The sequence below is a fragment of the Pecten maximus genome, chromosome 7, assembly GCF_902652985.1.
Source record: "Pecten maximus chromosome 7, xPecMax1.1, whole genome shotgun sequence".
Classification (NCBI taxonomy): Eukaryota; Metazoa; Mollusca; class Bivalvia; order Pectinida; family Pectinidae; genus Pecten; species Pecten maximus.
Genome location: NC_047021.1, coordinates 3,387,277 through 3,405,480, shown reverse-complemented (window position 1 = coordinate 3,405,480; position 18,204 = coordinate 3,387,277). Strand labels below are relative to the sequence as shown.

Sequence of the window (18,204 nt, the reverse complement as noted above, 5' to 3'; positions counted from 1 at the left end):
TTACAAAACTACAGCTGTGTTTAAAATCTATCTTGATTACTAGTAATATATATCATCATTTGAACCTAGTATAATATTATATTTAACCAGATTGCAATCACAACTACGTGTGAACCTGTCAACATATTTTATTGACATATCATTTAGTAAAAGGTATTATTTAATTTGTTAACTTTTACAAATGTTCTGATATTTTCATAGAAATCACATGCAATCCCGGTATAAAATTAATTACGTAATTCTACGCCAGATATTTTGAACGATTTTTTAATAGTCTCTGTTCTACTGATTAAAAAGCTCTACACCATAAACAAGACAAAATATACTACAGTGTATTTATCTTTACACGTTACAGAGTTGTGGTATATTTAGCTATGACTTTAGTCTGCCGGCCGTCTTGTACTTCTACCTTTATATGGAAACAGCCGTTTACCTTTTATGGGTATGCATATGAAATGTCTCCAATCAGAAAGGCGGACTGAATTTACTGCGGTTTAAAAGCAAGTTCCGCTTACCAAATATGGAAGTGGGTCTACACAGTTTGTAAACACACCGGCTAATCGATCGGTAGGATCTACTAGTACAAAGCTCATTTCGGTGTAAAAACCCAGGGAGCGAATGATCGGGTGTGAAAGCCCCAGTAGTACGACTGAATACCGGTAGATAAAGATGTCTTCAGGAGCAGAGCATAACTGGAGGAGAACTGAAGACGGGTGGAGACTCTTACCTGGGGTTTACGTGGGTACAGGTAGTGGAGCGGTGCCTGCTTTCGATTTGGAAAGAGTTAGGAACACTTGCTCAAGAAATAAGCTGTCGAAAACGGAAGCAAACAACAACGTCCGAATAGTGTAAGTATCCTTTTAATGTTTAACTTACTATTAAGTATAAACGAACGATTTTTATTATCTCTGTATTATTGTCGTTGATTTTATTATGATTTCCAAAAATATCCACGGATATCAAACTCCGGAAAACTGTTAGGTATGAAGCATTAGAATGAGTTCCTAACATCATGGTCCATCAAATCTGCCTCAGAATCTCTACACAAGTGCGCAGTATTCAGCATCTGCTAAAAATAGTTGCCGTCTAATTCATTTGGTATTCTCTAGCTGCCGATAAGGTATACGTAGTCACTTTAAAAAGCCTTGTTAGTATAATCTGTCTGTTCATTGACGCTCAACTATGATTTAAATACTGTGTGTAATTCCCAATTACTGACATATAGTGAATTTTGCTTCATCAGATCAACTTCCCGTTAAAAACACCTGCAGTTAAGATGATTATAGATTGACGATTGTATATTAGATCGACGTTGAACTAATTGTCCTGTAGGCGGACTCGACATTCCCCCCTTACTCTGTGCCGTGTATAACCAGAGTATCGGCGACCAATGTAAAATATTTTGTCCGATATTGCATGGTTTAGCTGCATGTATGTTATTTTTAGTGTATGATATATATTAGATATTCACGAAACAATATTACTGTTATTACTGCTATATGCTGATACACACTGTAACCCCCGCCGGAACACCCTATCCTTTATTTGCCTTGTACTTTTTCAGTAGTCTCCATACAAATCTAATTATAGATTCTGTTCGTATATTGCCACCGTTTAGTTGCCTTTGAGTTTTAAGTAAGTTTTCGTTTTAATGTCCGTATGTTCTCTGTTGTTAGTCAGATAGCGGGCGCCAACCGTCCTCATGACGTCACCAACCAGGAAAGATGTGACAGCCTTATACCAGTACGACAGCCGTATCTGGATGGAATAAAGGGTATTGGAATAGAGGTATTCTTTAACCTTCTAATATATCTTAAAGTATAAAAATGGACATCGATTGTCAAGTTTATAATACGATTGTCCTTTCATTTCTTTTTAAATACCTGTAGTTCCTTTGTGTCAATGTCGTGATTAAGAGAGCGTTTTCGAGTATAGAAATGTCGTGTATGCGTAACCGTTAACAACGTTCTAAATCGTATTTTATGTGCGTTAAAAACGAAAATAATTCCTTTTTAGCTCACCTGCCCGAAGGGCAAGTGAGCTTATGCCGTGGCGCGGCGTCCGTCGTCCGTCCGGCGTCAACTTTTCCATTCAAGCAACTTCTTCTCAATAACCAAAAGGCCCAGAGACCTAATATTGGGCCTGTAGCATGCTGGGGTGAAGGGCTAACAAGTTTGTTCAAATGAATAAAGTTGACCTTCATTCAAGGTCACAGGGGTCAAAAAGGCTAAAATCTTCAAACAAATTCTTCTCAATAACCAAGAGTCCCAGGGAGTTGATATGCGTCCTGAAGCATGCTGGGATAAAGGGCTACCAAGTTTGTTCAAATGAATGACCTTGACCTTCATTCAAGGTCACAGGAGTCAAAAAGGCTAAAATGTTTAAACGAACTCTTCTCAATAACAAATTACCAGTCCCAGAAACCTAATATTTGGCCTGCAGCATGCTGTGGTGAAGGGCTTCCAAGTTTGTTCAAATGAATAACCTTGACCTTCATTCAAGGTCATAGGAGTCAAAAAGGCTAAAATCTTTAAACGACTTCTTCTCAATAACAAACAGTCCCAGAAACCTAATATTGGGCCTGTAGCATGCTGGGGTGAAGGGCTATCAAGTTTGGTCAAATGAATAACCTAGACCTTCATTCAAGGTCATAGGAGTCAAAAAGGCTAAAATCTTTAAATGACTTCTTAATAACCGAAAGGCCCAGAGACCTAATATTGGGCCTGTAGCATGCTGGGGTGAAGGGCTACCAAGTTTGGTCAAATGAATAAAGTTGACCTTCATTCAAGGTCACAGGGGTCAAAAAGGCTAAAATCTTTAAACGACTTCTTCTCAATAACCAAGAGTCCCAGGGAGTTGATATTGGGTCTGTAGCATGTTGGGGTGAAGGGCTACCAAGTTTGTTCAAATGAATGACCTTGACTTTCATTCAAGGTCACAGGGGTCAAATATGCTAAAAAAATTAAACGACTTCTTCTAAATAGCCAAAAGACCCAGGGACTTGATATTGAGTCTGTAGCATGCTGGGGTGAAGGGCTAGCTAGTTTGTTTAAATGAATGACCTTGACCTTCATTCAAGGTCACAGGAGTCAAAAAGGCTAAAATCTTTAAACGACTTGAACACTTCTTAACCAACAGTCCCAGAGACCTAATATTTGGCCTGCAGCATGCTGGGGTGAAGACACTAGAGGCTGTTGTTGACCGTCTATTGTTTACCGATATGTCTGTTGGTGAAGACACTAGAGGCTGATGTTGACCGTCTATTGTTTACCGATATGTGTGTTGGTGAAGACACTAGAGGCTGATGTTGACCGACTATTGTTAACCGATATGTCTGTTGGTGAAGACACTAGAGGTTAATGTTGACCGTCTATTGTTTACCGATATGTCTGTTGGTGAAGACACTAGAGGTTAATGTTGACCGTCTATTGTTTACCGATATGTCTGTTGGTGAAGACACTAGAGGCTGATGTTGACCGTCTATTGTTTACCGATATGTCTGTTGGTGAAGACACTAGAGGCTGGTGTTGACCGTCTATTGTTTACCGATATGTCTGTTGGTGAAGACACTTGAGGCTAATGTTGACCGTCCATTGTTTACCGATATGTCTGTTGGTGAAGACACTAGAGGCTGGTGTTGACCGTCTATTGTTTACCGATATGTCTGTTGGTGAAGACACTAGAGGCTAGTGTTGACCGTCTATTGTTTACCGATATGTCTGTTGGTGAAGACACTAGAGGCTGATGTTGACCGTCCATTGTTTACCGATATGTCTGTTGGTGAAGACACTAGAGACTGGTGTTGACCGTCCATTGTTTACCGATATGTCTGTTGGTGAAGACACTAGAGACTGGTGTTGACCGTCCATTGTTTACCGATATGTCTGTTGGTGAAGACACTTGAGGCTGATGTTGACCGTCCATTGTTATTGTACTAGAGGCTAATGTTGACCGTCCATTGTTATTGTACTAGAGGCTGGTGTTGACCGTCTATTGTTATTGTACTAGAGGCTGATGTTGACCGTCCATTGTTATTGTACTAGAGGCTGGTGTTGACCGTCCATTGTTATTGTACTTGAGGCTGATGTTGACCGTCCATTGTTATTGTACTAGAGGCTGATGTTGACCGTCCATTGTTATTGTACTAGAGGCTGGTGTTGACCGTCTATTGTTATTGTACTAGAGGCTGATGTTGACCGTCCATTGTTATTGTACTAGAGGCTGGTGTTGACCGTCCATTGTTATTGTACTTGAGGCTGATGTTGACCGTCCATTGTTATTGTACTAGAGGCTGGTGTTGACCGTCCATTGTTCTTGTACTTGAGGCTGATGTTGACCGTCCATTGTTATTGTACTTGAGGCTGATGTTGACCGTCTATTGTTTACCGATATGTCTGTTGGTGAAGACACTAGAGGCTGGCGTTGACCGTCCATTGTTTATTTTCAGAGGAGAATCTGGTGTGGCTTGTCCACTGCCTTTGGACAATTAGAGATCGCAGATATAGTAATGGAGATTAGTGGAACCCGGTACTGTTGTGAGGTATGTTACTTAGTCATGCTTCTACATTCGAGTTTCCTTTTTTTCTAAATGGTGTAACTATAAACTTGATAGAATATTTTACAGTTAACAGTTCCCCCACCTTAAAATTTATGGTAATATTACGTATTTTTGGTTCTGGAATACTATTTTTGGCACTAAAATGTAAACGAATATATCTTATAGCTAACATCTTTGTCTTTGACAAAGCTAAATGTCATTTCCTATTGGATAAAAATGATAACTCGTGATGGGCGAAAAAAGTATACAATCCATGGGTATATGTTAAAACAATGGAAATTATATCTCTCTAAATTGGATTTATTTGCTTCCAATTTTCAGTTTTTTTGTATTTTGTTGAGAGAAAAAATTGGAAAATTGACCGGTACAACACTGCGGATGATATTTCGTGTCCTACAGAAGGTCGTTTCAGAAGGTAAGCAGTGGTATTTTTTTCATCGGAGGTAAAGATTTCTATTACTATTTTTACTGTCCCCATCACAAGGTACAGTGTACATTATTACTCCGATCTAAGATAGAATGTTAAAAATCGTTTGTGTGACGGAACCATTTGTTTGATTTACAGCTCTAAACAATGAGGTAAATATCAACATCATGGCGGGTCTCTTGGAGACGGTATCAGAGGCGTTGTCGACACGCTCACATGTTGGAAGTAGGAGTCTATGGAAGCGGCACCATGATGTCGTCAACAATCTGGCAACACAAGTACGGAATTTCCAGTATACACAGGTACGCTGTCCTCATTATCGTCACACACGTACTGAACAATGTCATCACGTCATTATTTAATGCTCTTTATCTTTTGCTTGTAGATTTTCACTGTTTTGTTTATCCATATAACATCTAAAACTTAAACTGTTCCTGTGTAGAGAGAAGATGACGATCTGCCTCACCTACTGGACCTCCCGAAGGAGTGTTTACACAACATCCTAAGACGGATCTCGGATCCTCGGGACCTCGCCAATGTCGGGGCTTCATGCTCGTACCTCCACGACTTGACTGAGGACAGGTTCATTTGGCAAGATATGTGTCTGTTCCACTTCACTGATAAACAACTTTATCCCTTCATTTACGATGACGAATACTTGGGCATCGACTGGTTCAAAACATTTCAACTATGCTACAAGTAAGTAAAGCTTAGTTAACTAGCAAAAGGAACCGGACAATGGTGTTTTCTCTGTCTCTTAAATCACCTGTATTCCAGTGGTATGAAAGGAAATAATGAGCAATATAATATAAAATATATATAGATATACCTGGCGTTTATAAATAGATATACCTGGCGTTTATAAATTAACGTATCTAATCTGCCCAAAGTAATATATATTGTCTATATTTCAACACAGTCAATCATATGGTTCCGGTCACTGTAACTTTTTTTGTATGAAAACGTTTGAAGCAGTTTATGTAGCTACACGAGTCTGATACCAAAAATGGTGGAAGGGAGGTAAATCTGATTAAAAAGTGATGGAAGGGAGGTAAATCTGATTAAAAAGTGATGGAAGGGAGATTAATCCATTTCTGTTAAAAACGAGAAAAATATGCTTTAAAATGGCAGAAGAATCGAGATATATCTGTTAAAGTGGTGGAAGGGAGAGAAATCTCTGTTATATCAGTAGCAAACTTTGTAAATGGCATGTGATTCGATTTTTTGATTTGATGTATATTTTGTGATGTTTAATGTTTCTGTTGGCAGAAAAAATAAACGTTTGCAAGTGGATGAATATGCCAATGAGTTATACTTCTGCAACCTCTGTCGTGCTGTTTTCTGGAAAGTAAGTTTGGAATGGTCACATTGACATCGATATGTTCAGATGAATTGAATATATTAAATTTTGTTAAGACAATGTTCAACTTTGAAGAACAAACACGCTTTTTGTGATAATTCTACATACATGAAATTGACATTGATACGTCACGGAAGGCTGTTAGGTTTGTACGAGACACCCCTGATGTCCTTAATTATAACATCACAAAGAATATTAAGTCCTTCTTCTTAATCGATTAAAATACTACCAACATAGGAATGTTATTCTACTGTCTCTTGAAACGGTTTCGGTGTGTATATATAATAGGCATTTTGGCAAGTACAATTGTACAATGTGTTCATTATGGTTAATATTATTTAAAGCAACTAATTTCAAAAACATGATAATGATAATGAAATAAACTGTAATAAATAAACATATTTTCAGTCGTAAAAAATCTAAATTTGTTCTTGTTCTTACAGAAAACGATATACAATGTGTTCGGTTAATTACGTTTGTCTTGTTTGTTAATTCCTGAAAATACGCCTTACGTCCAGAATCCATTAATCCGATAAATTTGATAACTTTTAATCAGAAAAGTGCATGATTATAAAACGCAGCAGACCAAAGTTTACTACCTTTATTTTTCGAGAAAAACTTGATCACGGAAATAAATTCGAATTATTCTTTAATTTAGGAACATGAAGTTAAAGGTAACTATCTTTGTTTTATATTTCGGTAATAAAGGTTCATAGATAACTTGTATTTCTCATTGTATTAATGAAATGATGTCAGGGCCACGTTTGGTTTCTTTGCAGGACCTAGGCCATCCCTGTCGCAATCCCAACGAAAAGCCGGACTCCTCGCCTCTGTTGCCAAGGGATTTCATTGGCATGCTGTGTCTTTAAATTTATGTTTGAGTGAAATAAGGGATACGAACACTCTGTTTCTTCGTTTTTTCTTCAAATAATTCATTGTTTTATGCATTTGTTACTGTTTTTATCATAAAATCGTCCTTACATCAGACAATCATGACAGTTCTGAGACTTTTTTAATGGAGGCATTTTCCTCGCTATTTATGTTATGTTAGTTTGTAATTAAATTGCTTTCGTCACCTTTGTATGATTCTGGTGTTTTTTACTCACATGCACATAATCACTAACAGAAGCTGGATGTCAATAAGATGTCACACGGTGACATATGATCACCTTCCCTCCTACAAGTCTCCTGTATCAATTACATATAAACATGCTATGTGTTTGTGTGTTTCTGTACAATCCTCTGTGCCTGCGCGGTAAAATTCATATCAATATTCTTTATTAATCTTGAGAACATTTACATCTCATTGATATGACGTACATGCAAATGCATAAAATAAATTCATGTCAGTTCGGCTAGTTCAATCAATTGGCATATGAAATGTATCTTTATAAAGTTAAAGGTATGGATCAAATTGATAGTTACTAAAGCCATCAGAGCAGAGCGTAGTAAACAAACTTGCTTACATTATCTAATACTCCAACACTACCAGTTGATAATGAATTGATTAACTTTAAGACCGATGAATTAATCCGATAGTGTGGCTTTATGTATTTTATTCTTAGTTCGTTAAAGGAGGGTAGTTTAAGAATGAAATGATACTTTTACATCGTTTTTCCAGAAGGGACTAAATCTTAAATGATGAGGAATTGTTCTGTGCCGTCCAGTTTCTATCAACAGAATATGCGAAGACAAACGTATTTTGACAATAGCCTTTTTATACAGAAAACGGTTTACTTCAGTAAGGTTGCATACATACATGGTCAATGATATGGTTATACAATGTATTTGTAAGAGGAGTCCTAGACGCCCATTCGATTATATTTTATCCATGTCTGTAATACAACTTGGTGTCGATGAGGCGTCCTAGACTGCCATCCGATTATCCGTCTGGGTAATGCGCCTTGGCGTCAATAATGAGTACTAGAAACCTATATAGCTAACTTCAGTAAGAAATGAAATTTCCGATAGGAGGATAAAACTTTCTGGAAATGGAAAGTAGGAACGGAGATTTTTCAACGACATATTCTGGAAGACTGGATTCTTCAAAAATGACCTAGGACACTGCACTTTATAGTGATTGATACTACGTGATTAATGCCTTACGGTGTTAACGCACCAATGAGTTACACCACGGTACATTAATATGATACAATTTGTGATACTTAATGCGAAATGTCATTTTTCATGTAATTCTTAAAATATTATGTAAAGACAGTAACTTAACGAATATTAATTTTCCTAATCAGTATCAATTGATAGATACCATATTATGAAAAATTTGTATTAGTTTATGATAAAATATTTTGTGAGCTAACTACTTTAGATACTTTACATGAACACAATGCATATTGGTAAGTAATACATGGATAACCCTTTAACAATTTTGGTAAATTTAACTAAACATTGGACTGTCGTATAGTCAATCAGATTAAAATGTTTTACTTAGAACCTGATAATACATAGGTATTTATATCATATTCTCGTTAGTTAACACGCTAGCATGGTATGGTACCGACAGCTATCATCTTCTTGTCTCTAAGGACCCCCTGTACGTACGTATGTAAGTATTCAGATCAATACTGTCTCTAAGGACCCCCTGTACGTACGTATGTAAGTATTCAGATCAATGTCTCTAAGGACCCCCCTGTACGTACGTATGTAAGTATTCAGATCAATACTGCGAACATAAGTACACTATCTAAGATACATAACTGATACTCCTATATTACGCGTTTTCTGTGTACATAGTGCGGTACTCGTCGCCCCTCTCCTCTCTGCTGTGGTAATGTTCGTTGTATCTATCGTCGTAAGTATCGTCAATATCATCTGTCATGCTGTCCTGTTCGGGTTGATCATCTCCAATGACCCAGGGAGCTGCGGCAAATTCCTTGCGGGACAGACGACCATCTCCTGGAAGTTAAACAGAGTATTGTTATTACGTACAGGGTATACTGTAGAGTATTGTTATTACATACATGGTGTACTGTAGAGTATTGTTATTACATACATGGTATACTGTAGAGTATTGTTATTACATACATGGTATACTGTAGAGTATAATTATTACATACATGGTGTACTGTAGAGTATTGTTATTACATACATGGTGTACTGTAGAGTATTGTTATTACATACATGGTATACTGTAGAGTATTGTTATTACATACATGGTTTACTGTAGAGTATTGTTATTACATACATGGTGTACTGTAGAGTATTGTTATTACGTACAGGGTGTACTGTAGAGTATTGTTATTACATACAGGGTGTACTGTAGAGTATTGTTATTACATACAGGGTATACTGTAGAGTATAGTTATTACATACAGGGTGTACTGTAGAGTATTGTTATCACATACAGGGTGTACTATAGAGTATTGTTATTACATACAGGGTATACTGTAGAGTATTGTTATTACATACAGGGTGTACTGTAGATTATTGTTATTACATACATGGTGTACTATAGAGTATTGTTATTACATACAGGGTGTACTGTAGAGTATAGTTATTACATACAGGGTATACTGTAGAGTATTGTTATTACATACAGGGTGTACTGTAGAGTATAGTTATTACATACAGGGTATACTGTAGAGTATTGTTATTACATACAGGGTATACTGTAGAGTATAATTATTACATACAGGGTATACTATAGAGTATTGTTATTACATACAGGTTGTACTGTATAGTATTGTTATTATATATAGGGTGTACTATAGAGTATAATGATTACATACAGGATATACTGTAGAGTATTGTTATTACATACAGGATATACTGTAGAGTATTGTTATTACATACATGGTGTACTGTAGAGTATTGTTATTACATACAGGGTGTACTGTAGAGTATAATTATTACATACATGGTATACTGTAGAGTATTGTTATTACATACATGGTATACTGTAGAGTATTGTTATTACATACATGGTATACTGTAGAGTATTGTTATTACATACATGGTATACTGTAGAGTATTGTTATTACATACATGGTGTACTGTAGAGTATTGTTATTACATACAGGGTATACTGTAGAGTATTGTTATTACATACAGGGTGTACTGTAGAGTATTGTTATTACATACATGGTGTACTGTAGAGTATTGTTATTACATACAGGGTGTACTGTAGAGTATTGTTATTACATACATGGTATACTGTAGTGTATAGTTATTACATACATGGTGTACTGTAGAGTATTGTTATTACATACATGGTATACTGTAGAGTATTGTTATTACATACAGTGTATACTGTAGAGTATTGTTATTACATACAGGATATACTGTAGAGTATTGTTATTACATACAGGGTGTACTGTAGAGTATTATTATTACATACAGGGTGTACTGTAGAGTATTGTTATTACATACAGGGTGTACTGTAGAGTATTATTATTACATACAGGGTATACTGTAGAGTATTGTTATTACATACAGGGTATACTGTAGAGTATTGTTATTACATACATGGTGTACTGTAGAGTATTGTTATTACATACAGGGTGTACTGTAGAGTATTGTTATTACATACATGGTGTACTGTAGAGTATTGTTATTACATACAGGATATAATGTAGTGTATAGTTATTACATACATGGTGTATTGTAGAGTATTGTTATTACATACATGGTGTACTGTAGAGTATTGTTATTACATACATGGTGTACTGTAGAGTATTGTTATTACATACATGGTATAATGTAGTGTATAGTTATTACATACAGGGTGTACTGTAGTGTATAGTTATTACATACATGGTATACTGTAGAGTATTGTTATTACATACAGGGTATACTGTAGAGTATTGTATTACATACAGGTTTACTGTAGAGTATAATTATTACATACAGGGTGTACTGTAGAGTATTGTTATTACATACATGGTGTATTGTATAGTATAATTATTACATACAGGGTGTACTGTAGAGTATAGTTATTACATACATGGTATACTGTAGAGTATAGTTATTACATACAGGGTATACTGTAGAGTATTGTTATTACATACAGGGTATACTGTAGAGTATAATTATTACATACAGGGTATACTGTAGAGTATTGTTATTACATACATGGTGTATTGTATAGTATAATTATTACATACAGGGTGTACTGTAGAGTATTGTTATTACATACATGGTGTATTGTATAGTATAATTATTACATACAGGGTGTACTGTAGAGTATAGTTATTACATACATGGTATACTGTAGAGTATTGTTATTACATACAGGGTATACTGTAGAGTATTGTTATTACATACAGGGTATACTGTAGAGTATAATTATTACATACAGGGTATACTGTAGAGTATTGTTATTACATACAGGGTGTACTGTAGAGTATTATTACATACAGGGTGTACTGTAGAGTATAATTATTACATACAGGGTTTACTGTAGAGTATAATTATTACATACAGGGTGTACTGTAGAGTATTGTTAAAAAAGGTGTATGTTTTGGGATAATTAAATTTCTCGGGTTATGTAAATATAATTATTCATACAGGGTGTACGTGAATTTTTACATAATGGTTTGTAGGTATTTTTTTAATAAGGGTTTGGAGATTTATTACATAAAAGGGTTACTGTTTGAGATTTTTACCTCAGGTATACTGTAGATTTTTTTTTTTTTTATGTTATTACATACAGGGGTATTAAAAGGTTTTAAGGTATTGGGTTAATTTTACATACGGGTAAATGTAATATAAATTTTACATACAGGGATATGTGAGTATTGTTATTTAAAAAAGGGTTACTGGAGTATGTTATTACATCAGGGGACTGTGAGTAATTATACAACGGGGGACTGGTTTTGAGTATTTTATTAATCAGGGGTAGTAGAATAATTATTACATAAGGTATATGTAGAGTTGTTATTACTACAGGGGGTACTGTAGAGTATTGTTTTTAATACAGGGTTAATGTAGAGTATTGTTATTACATACATGGTGTACTGTAGAGTATGTTATTACATACATGGTGTACTGTAGAGTATTGTTATTACATACAGGGTATACTGTAGAGTATTGTTATTACATACATGAGTGTACTGTAGAGTATTGTTATTACATACAGGGTATACTGTAGAGTATTGTTATTACATACAGGGTATACTGTAGAGTATAGTTATTACATACATGGGTGTACTGTAGAGTATTGTTATTACATACAGGGTATACTGTAGAGTATAGTTATTACATACAGGGTGTACTGTAGAGTATTGTTATTACATACAGGGTATACTGTAGAGTATAATTATTACATACATGGTGTACTGTAGAGTATTGTTATTACATACAGGGTGTACTGTAGAGTATTGTTATTAGATACATGGTGTACTGTAGAGTATAATTATTACATACATGGTGTACTGTAGAGTATTGTTATTACATACATGGTGTACTGTAGAGTATTGTTATTAGATACATGGTGTACTGTAGAGTATTGTTATTACATACAGGGTATACTGTAGAGTATTTATTTAAGGGGGGAAACATTACGGGTGTACTGTAAGGTTTTTTTTACATCAGGGTGATGTAGAGTATGTATTAATACATGGGGGTACGTAGGTAGTTATTAATACGGGTACTGTAGATATTTTTATTAATAAAAGGGTTTCTGTAGAGTATTTTTACATAAGGGTTTCTGTAGATTTTATAAATACTTGTATTGTTGAGTTTGTTATTACATAAGGGTTACTTGGTATGTTATTAGTCAATTTAATTTTTGTTATGTTTTAATAAGTCTTTTTAATTTGTATACAATTGACTGTTGATTTGAAATTTTTAGGGTCAAGAATTAAAATATTTTTTTACATAGGGTATAATAAAAGAATGAAAAATTTAAAATTTTCCGTCTAAGTGTTTATATTTTTAATAAACTTTATTTAAATTTTTGTACAATTTCACTGAACCTATTTACTTAAAAATTTTTCACTGACAACATTTCATGTTCAATTTCACGTAACACTATTGTACTGTTTACATAGTGTCGCTGTATTCACTATTCAAACAGAATACATATCACACTATACACTATTTTACAGTCAATATAGTGTTTCACTATTTCACTACACACTATTTCACTGTACACACTATTTCACTGTACACATTATTTCACTGTACACACTATTTCACTGTAAACACTTTTTCACTGTACACACTATTTCACTGTTCACACTATTTCACTGTACACACTGTTTCACTGTACACACTATTTCACTGTACACACTATTTTAATGTACACACTGTTTCACTGTACACACTATTTCACTGTTCACACTATTTCACTGTTCACATTATTTCACTGTACACACTATTTCACTGTACACACTATTTCACTGTACACACTATTTCACTGTACACACTATTTCACTGTACACATTATCACTGCACGCACTATTTCCCTGTTTATAACTATATCACTGTACACACTCTACCTCACTGTACACGTTATTTCATTTAATAATCAATTGACCGTACACACCTTTTAACCATATACTTCAGACTATTACACCGTACACACTATTTCGCTGTACACACTATTTCACTGTACACACTATTTCACTGTACACACTATTTCACTATACACACTATTTCGCTGTACACACTATCACTGTACACTATTTCGCTGTACACACTGTTTCACTGTACATACTATTTCACTGTACACACTATTTCGCTGTAGACACTATTTCACTTTTCACACTATCACTGTACACACTATTTCACTGTACACACTATTTCATTGTACACACTATTTCACTGTACACACTATTTTACTGTACACACTATTTTACTGTACACACTATTTCACTGTACACACTGTTTGACCGAAAACACAATATCACTGTTATGCTATTTTACTGTGTACATTGTTTTACTGAACACAGTATTTATTTTGATATTCAATATAAATACGATAAAGAAAAGACGGTATAAAACTAAATTCCTGGCCTCTGAATTTGATGATCTGTTAATCCAAGATGGGATTAGAGATTGTATGTAGAGTTACATCTAATAATACCAGTATGGAGATTCCAACAGTATAACGAGGAAACATCAAATTATGATTCCTATGATTTAACAGGATACAGGCGTTTGTAAACACCATATGTGTTTTGTTCATGGGGAATTTGCCAGTTGTATTCTCTAACGACCTGAAGGAGGTATAAACAGCTTTTGTTGTCTCTTGAAAAGTTGAAATATATATGACCCGAGTTTTAAACAGATACGGTCAGCTCTATAATTACATTGTATATTGTTATGGATACATTCTATAACAAGATCCATGTATTTGGGTTAATATTCAAACTGCACATCATTTTTGCAGTATTGCGACTTCAAAATGGAAGGTATATTTCTTATGAAACATCTCTTAGTAACTGGAAACTTATCACACATGTATAATCAATACAATAAAAGATTGTAAACTGGAATGTTTTATGACATTTCCGAAAAAAATATGTACACAATATATAACCGGGATCAATCTTTCTAAAACAACAGATGACTAAATATATCTGTAATATAGTGTGAGACGCTGTATATAATACAAGATACAGGCCAGAGAGCAGGTGATTAAGATACAGGCCAGAGAGAAGGTGATTGGGAAACAGGCCAGAGAGCAGGTGATTAAGATAAAGGCCAGAGAGCAGGTGATTAAGATAAAGGCCAGAGATCAGGTAATTGAGATACAGGCCAGAGAGCAGGTAATTGGGATACAGGCCAGAGAGCACGTAATTGAGATACAGGGCAGAGATCAGGTAATTAGGATACAGGCCAGAGATCAGGTAATTGAGATACAGGCCAGAGAGCAGGTAATTGGGATACAGGCCAGAGAGCACGTAATTAGGATACAGGCCAGAGATCAGGTAATTGAGATACAGGCCAGAGAACAGGTGATGAAGATAAAGGCCAGAGATCAGGTAATTGAGATACAGGCCAGAGAGCAGGTAATTGAGATACAGGCCAGAGAGCACGTAATTGGGATACAGGTCAGAGAGCAGGTGATTGGGATACAGGTCAGAGAGCAGGTGATTGGGATACAGGCCAGAGAGCACGTAATTGGGATACAGGCCAGAGAGCACGTAATTGGGATACAGGTCAGAGAACAGGTGATTGGGATACAGGTCAGAGAGCAGGTGATTGGGATACAGGCCAGAGAGCAGGTAATTGAGATACAGGCCAGAGAGCAGGTAATTAGGATACAGGCCAGAGAACAGGTGATTGGGATACAGGCCAGAGAGCAGGTGATTGGGATACAAGCCAGAGAACAAGTGATTGGGAGGCCAGAGAACAGGTGATTGGGAGGCCAGAGAGCAGGTGATTGGGATACAGGCCAGAGATCAGGTAATTGGGATACAGGCCAGAGAGCAGGTGATTAGGATACAGGCCAGAGAGCAGATGATTGGGATACAGGCCAGAGATTAGGTGATTGGGATACATGCCAAAGATTAGGTAATTGGGATACAGGCAAGAGAGCAGGTGATTGGGATACAGGCCAGAGACGGGCGATTGTGGTAGCCCCTTAAGCTCTCTGGATGTAGTGGAAGTACACAAATGGGGATTTCATAGTAGATTGAATATATCTTTAAAACAATTATGTATAATGTGCTTAAAATATTACAGCAAACAGACAAAAAACAGGTAAATGGAACAAGCCCTACCTAGCAATCTCCCTTGCTGTTTTACATGTACAAAAATGTATATAAATTATGATAAAATGATAAAAGATACAGCTCTTACATAAAACAATAATAGTATATTAACTACATAAATTCAACTGTGTTTTTGTTGTTGATGATAATGTTACGTATCTGTGTGATGTTTCTAATGCAATTTGTCACGTGTAATAGCATTACAGTGCTTTTTGAAATCTACATTTAAGATTCAATTCTCGTCATTTCTGTGACATGACACCTGTAAGGCCATTATAGTTTCAAATCCCCAACTGTGCATACCATGGAAGACTGATGTTACCGTGACGGGCATGGGCTTTACATCCGATTAGGGGATGCATATACAGAATAATATGTATGGATTTCGTGCTGTTAAGTACATAATATATCTGTCTAGACCAACATCGGAACGTAACTGAATATGATACATATTTCTCACATACTTCACAGGTGAACCCGTTCTCATATAGGGTAGGGAAAGACAGATCACATAATGTACACACTTGTGAGTGGAGAATACCCGCCTCAACCCATTGACTTTTGGATTTTGACAGACGAATTTAATCGATGTTTATATGTATGTGAAAGTATAATCAAACATGGATCTGTTCCTTGGACAGAGATATCTCATCAGATGTGTAAGAGCCTGGCTATTCAGTAGGGGGCTTGTCTACATAACAGTCCTATTGATAAACCTTTTGCCGACCATCCAAACCCTTACACGAGGGTTGAGATATCCCTGTCCACAGAACAGTCCTGTGTACTTATCAATATTGATAGATTTACTGTATTTCTACTTTCGAAGTTAACTACAGAGCTTTTTATACTTTACGCTGTTTCTAGTTTACGTATATGAATTATTATTGATTATATCCCTGTTAAAGATATTCTTAGTATTAGAAAATATGATTTAAAACACTCTGTCTCGAGTTTTAAACGAAATATCGTACCAAACTTAAGTCTATGTCTTCAACGATAGCATCACCATTGCATCCATTTATATGTAAAATCCATATTAAAAATAACAGCAACATTTTACCTACACCTTGATACATACTTAAGGTAAATACAAATATTTCTAAGGAAGCTTATATAAACATGCATAGTCAACCAATATAAGTGTAAAATAGACGTACCGTCTAAGTCCGTGGCTTGTAAAGCTAAAGCAGCGTTTTCCTGAGCCTGCGTGGCTACCATAAGTTCCTCCAAATCAATGTACCCATCCCCGTCAATGTCGTATTGACTGAAATTTGATGGTACAGAAAGGGGTTCAAACTCCTCTACAACGTACAATCCCTCCTCAAGGCTGTCTAGGTCAATGGGACCATTTCCTCGAAATAAACCATCAGACTGTGTCTCCAGCAATTCAGGGTTTGAGTATCGACCGGTTTCCTTCACAGTTTTATCCAAACCGTCATGTTCAATGTCCATCTGAGCGCCCAGTTTAGGATCCAGATAAAGATCATCCTCAAGAAGGTCATCATTCACATCGAATTGGCCAGTATTTGAATATCTCGTACTAGACGGATCAGTATCAACGGAAAATTGATGATCGTGCCTATCCGCTCCTGTTATAGACTTCAAATCTTCCTGTCTCTGTGCTTGCAGTTCCACGAAGAGCGGTGGTGGGGCTGTAACCTGTTGTACCACCAACAGTCCTAGCACGAGACACAAGGTACCACAAGGTACGTTGGTGGCCATTCTAGCTATAGTGGAATATAGCTACAACATCGACTCTGATCCAACGTTAATACGCAGTAGAATATCCATCCTCTGTGAATGATTACATTGCATGTTACAACGCTGATCTGTTTTTGTTACGTAACATTCCACTACGTGTACGACAGCGTTGTGTACGAAATCCTTGTAATCGAGTGACTGAACAGATACCACTTTCATCTTATGTACACGCTATATCACATACATGATAAATTGAGTAGTTGCCAATTGTTGCCATTCTTCTTTCTTCGTACATACAACATAAGCCAGATAGAAGGCATTCGATGTGCTACAGAAATATGTATTACCCAGACGGATGTAGCCAGGACATTCTGACGGATGTACGCTTTAGTGTCTGATCGTTTATTATATAACTTACTCGTGATACCCTTTATAAACACGTCGTGAACTTTCCATGTAGTAAATGGAAGTTCATGCTGTA

The 18,204-nt window shown here is 36.0% G+C and overlaps 2 protein-coding genes across 3 annotated transcripts; one reads left to right on the top strand and one right to left on the bottom strand.

Moving 5' to 3' along the window:
* The first annotated feature begins 357 nt into the window (after positions 1-357).
* Positions 358-7,426, top strand: LOC117331347 (F-box only protein 32-like). 2 transcript variants are annotated; one of them, XR_004533505.1, is made up of 9 exons: positions 358-848; positions 1,677-1,788; positions 4,448-4,540; positions 4,880-4,973; positions 5,124-5,287; positions 5,428-5,684; positions 6,255-6,333; positions 7,125-7,289; positions 7,331-7,424. XR_004533505.1 is itself a non-coding variant. In XM_033890032.1 (8 exons), the coding sequence occupies exons 1-8, from the start codon at positions 670-672 to the stop codon at positions 7,212-7,214; spliced, it is 1,068 nt and encodes a 355-aa protein (XP_033745923.1). In that variant the 5' UTR covers positions 358-669; the 3' UTR covers positions 7,215-7,426. The 2 variants fall into 2 exon arrangements, 1 of the variants encoding a protein (XP_033745923.1); XM_033890032.1 differs by having other exon boundaries at positions 7,125-7,426.
* A 617-nt stretch (positions 7,427-8,043) lies between these two features.
* Positions 8,044-18,010, bottom strand: LOC117331348. Its single transcript, XM_033890033.1, has 2 exons — positions 17,180-18,010; positions 8,044-9,258 (listed from the first exon to the last, which is right to left on the bottom strand). Exons 1-2 carry the CDS (start codon positions 17,742-17,744, stop codon positions 9,074-9,076), a joined length of 750 nt encoding a protein of 249 aa, XP_033745924.1. The 5' UTR covers positions 17,745-18,010; the 3' UTR covers positions 8,044-9,073.
* Between the last annotated feature and the right edge of the window lie 194 nt (positions 18,011-18,204).

Coding starts and splice junctions, on each gene's coding strand:
- LOC117331347 (XM_033890032.1), top strand. CDS start 670: ATGTCTTCAGGAGCAGAGCATAACTGGAGGAGAACTGAAGACGGGTGG. Junction 849..1,676: donor AACAACAACGTCCGAATAGT/GTAAGTATCCTT, acceptor CTCTGTTGTTAG/TCAGATAGCGGGCGCCAACC. Junction 4,541..4,879: donor GAACCCGGTACTGTTGTGAG/GTATGTTACTTA, acceptor TCCAATTTTCAG/TTTTTTTGTATTTTGTTGAG.
- LOC117331348 (XM_033890033.1), bottom strand. CDS start 17,744: ATGGCCACCAACGTACCTTGTGGTACCTTGTGTCTCGTGCTAGGACTG. Junction 9,259..17,179: donor ACAAGCCACGGACTTAGACG/GTACGTCTATTT, acceptor TTTAACTTCCAG/GAGATGGTCGTCTGTCCCGC.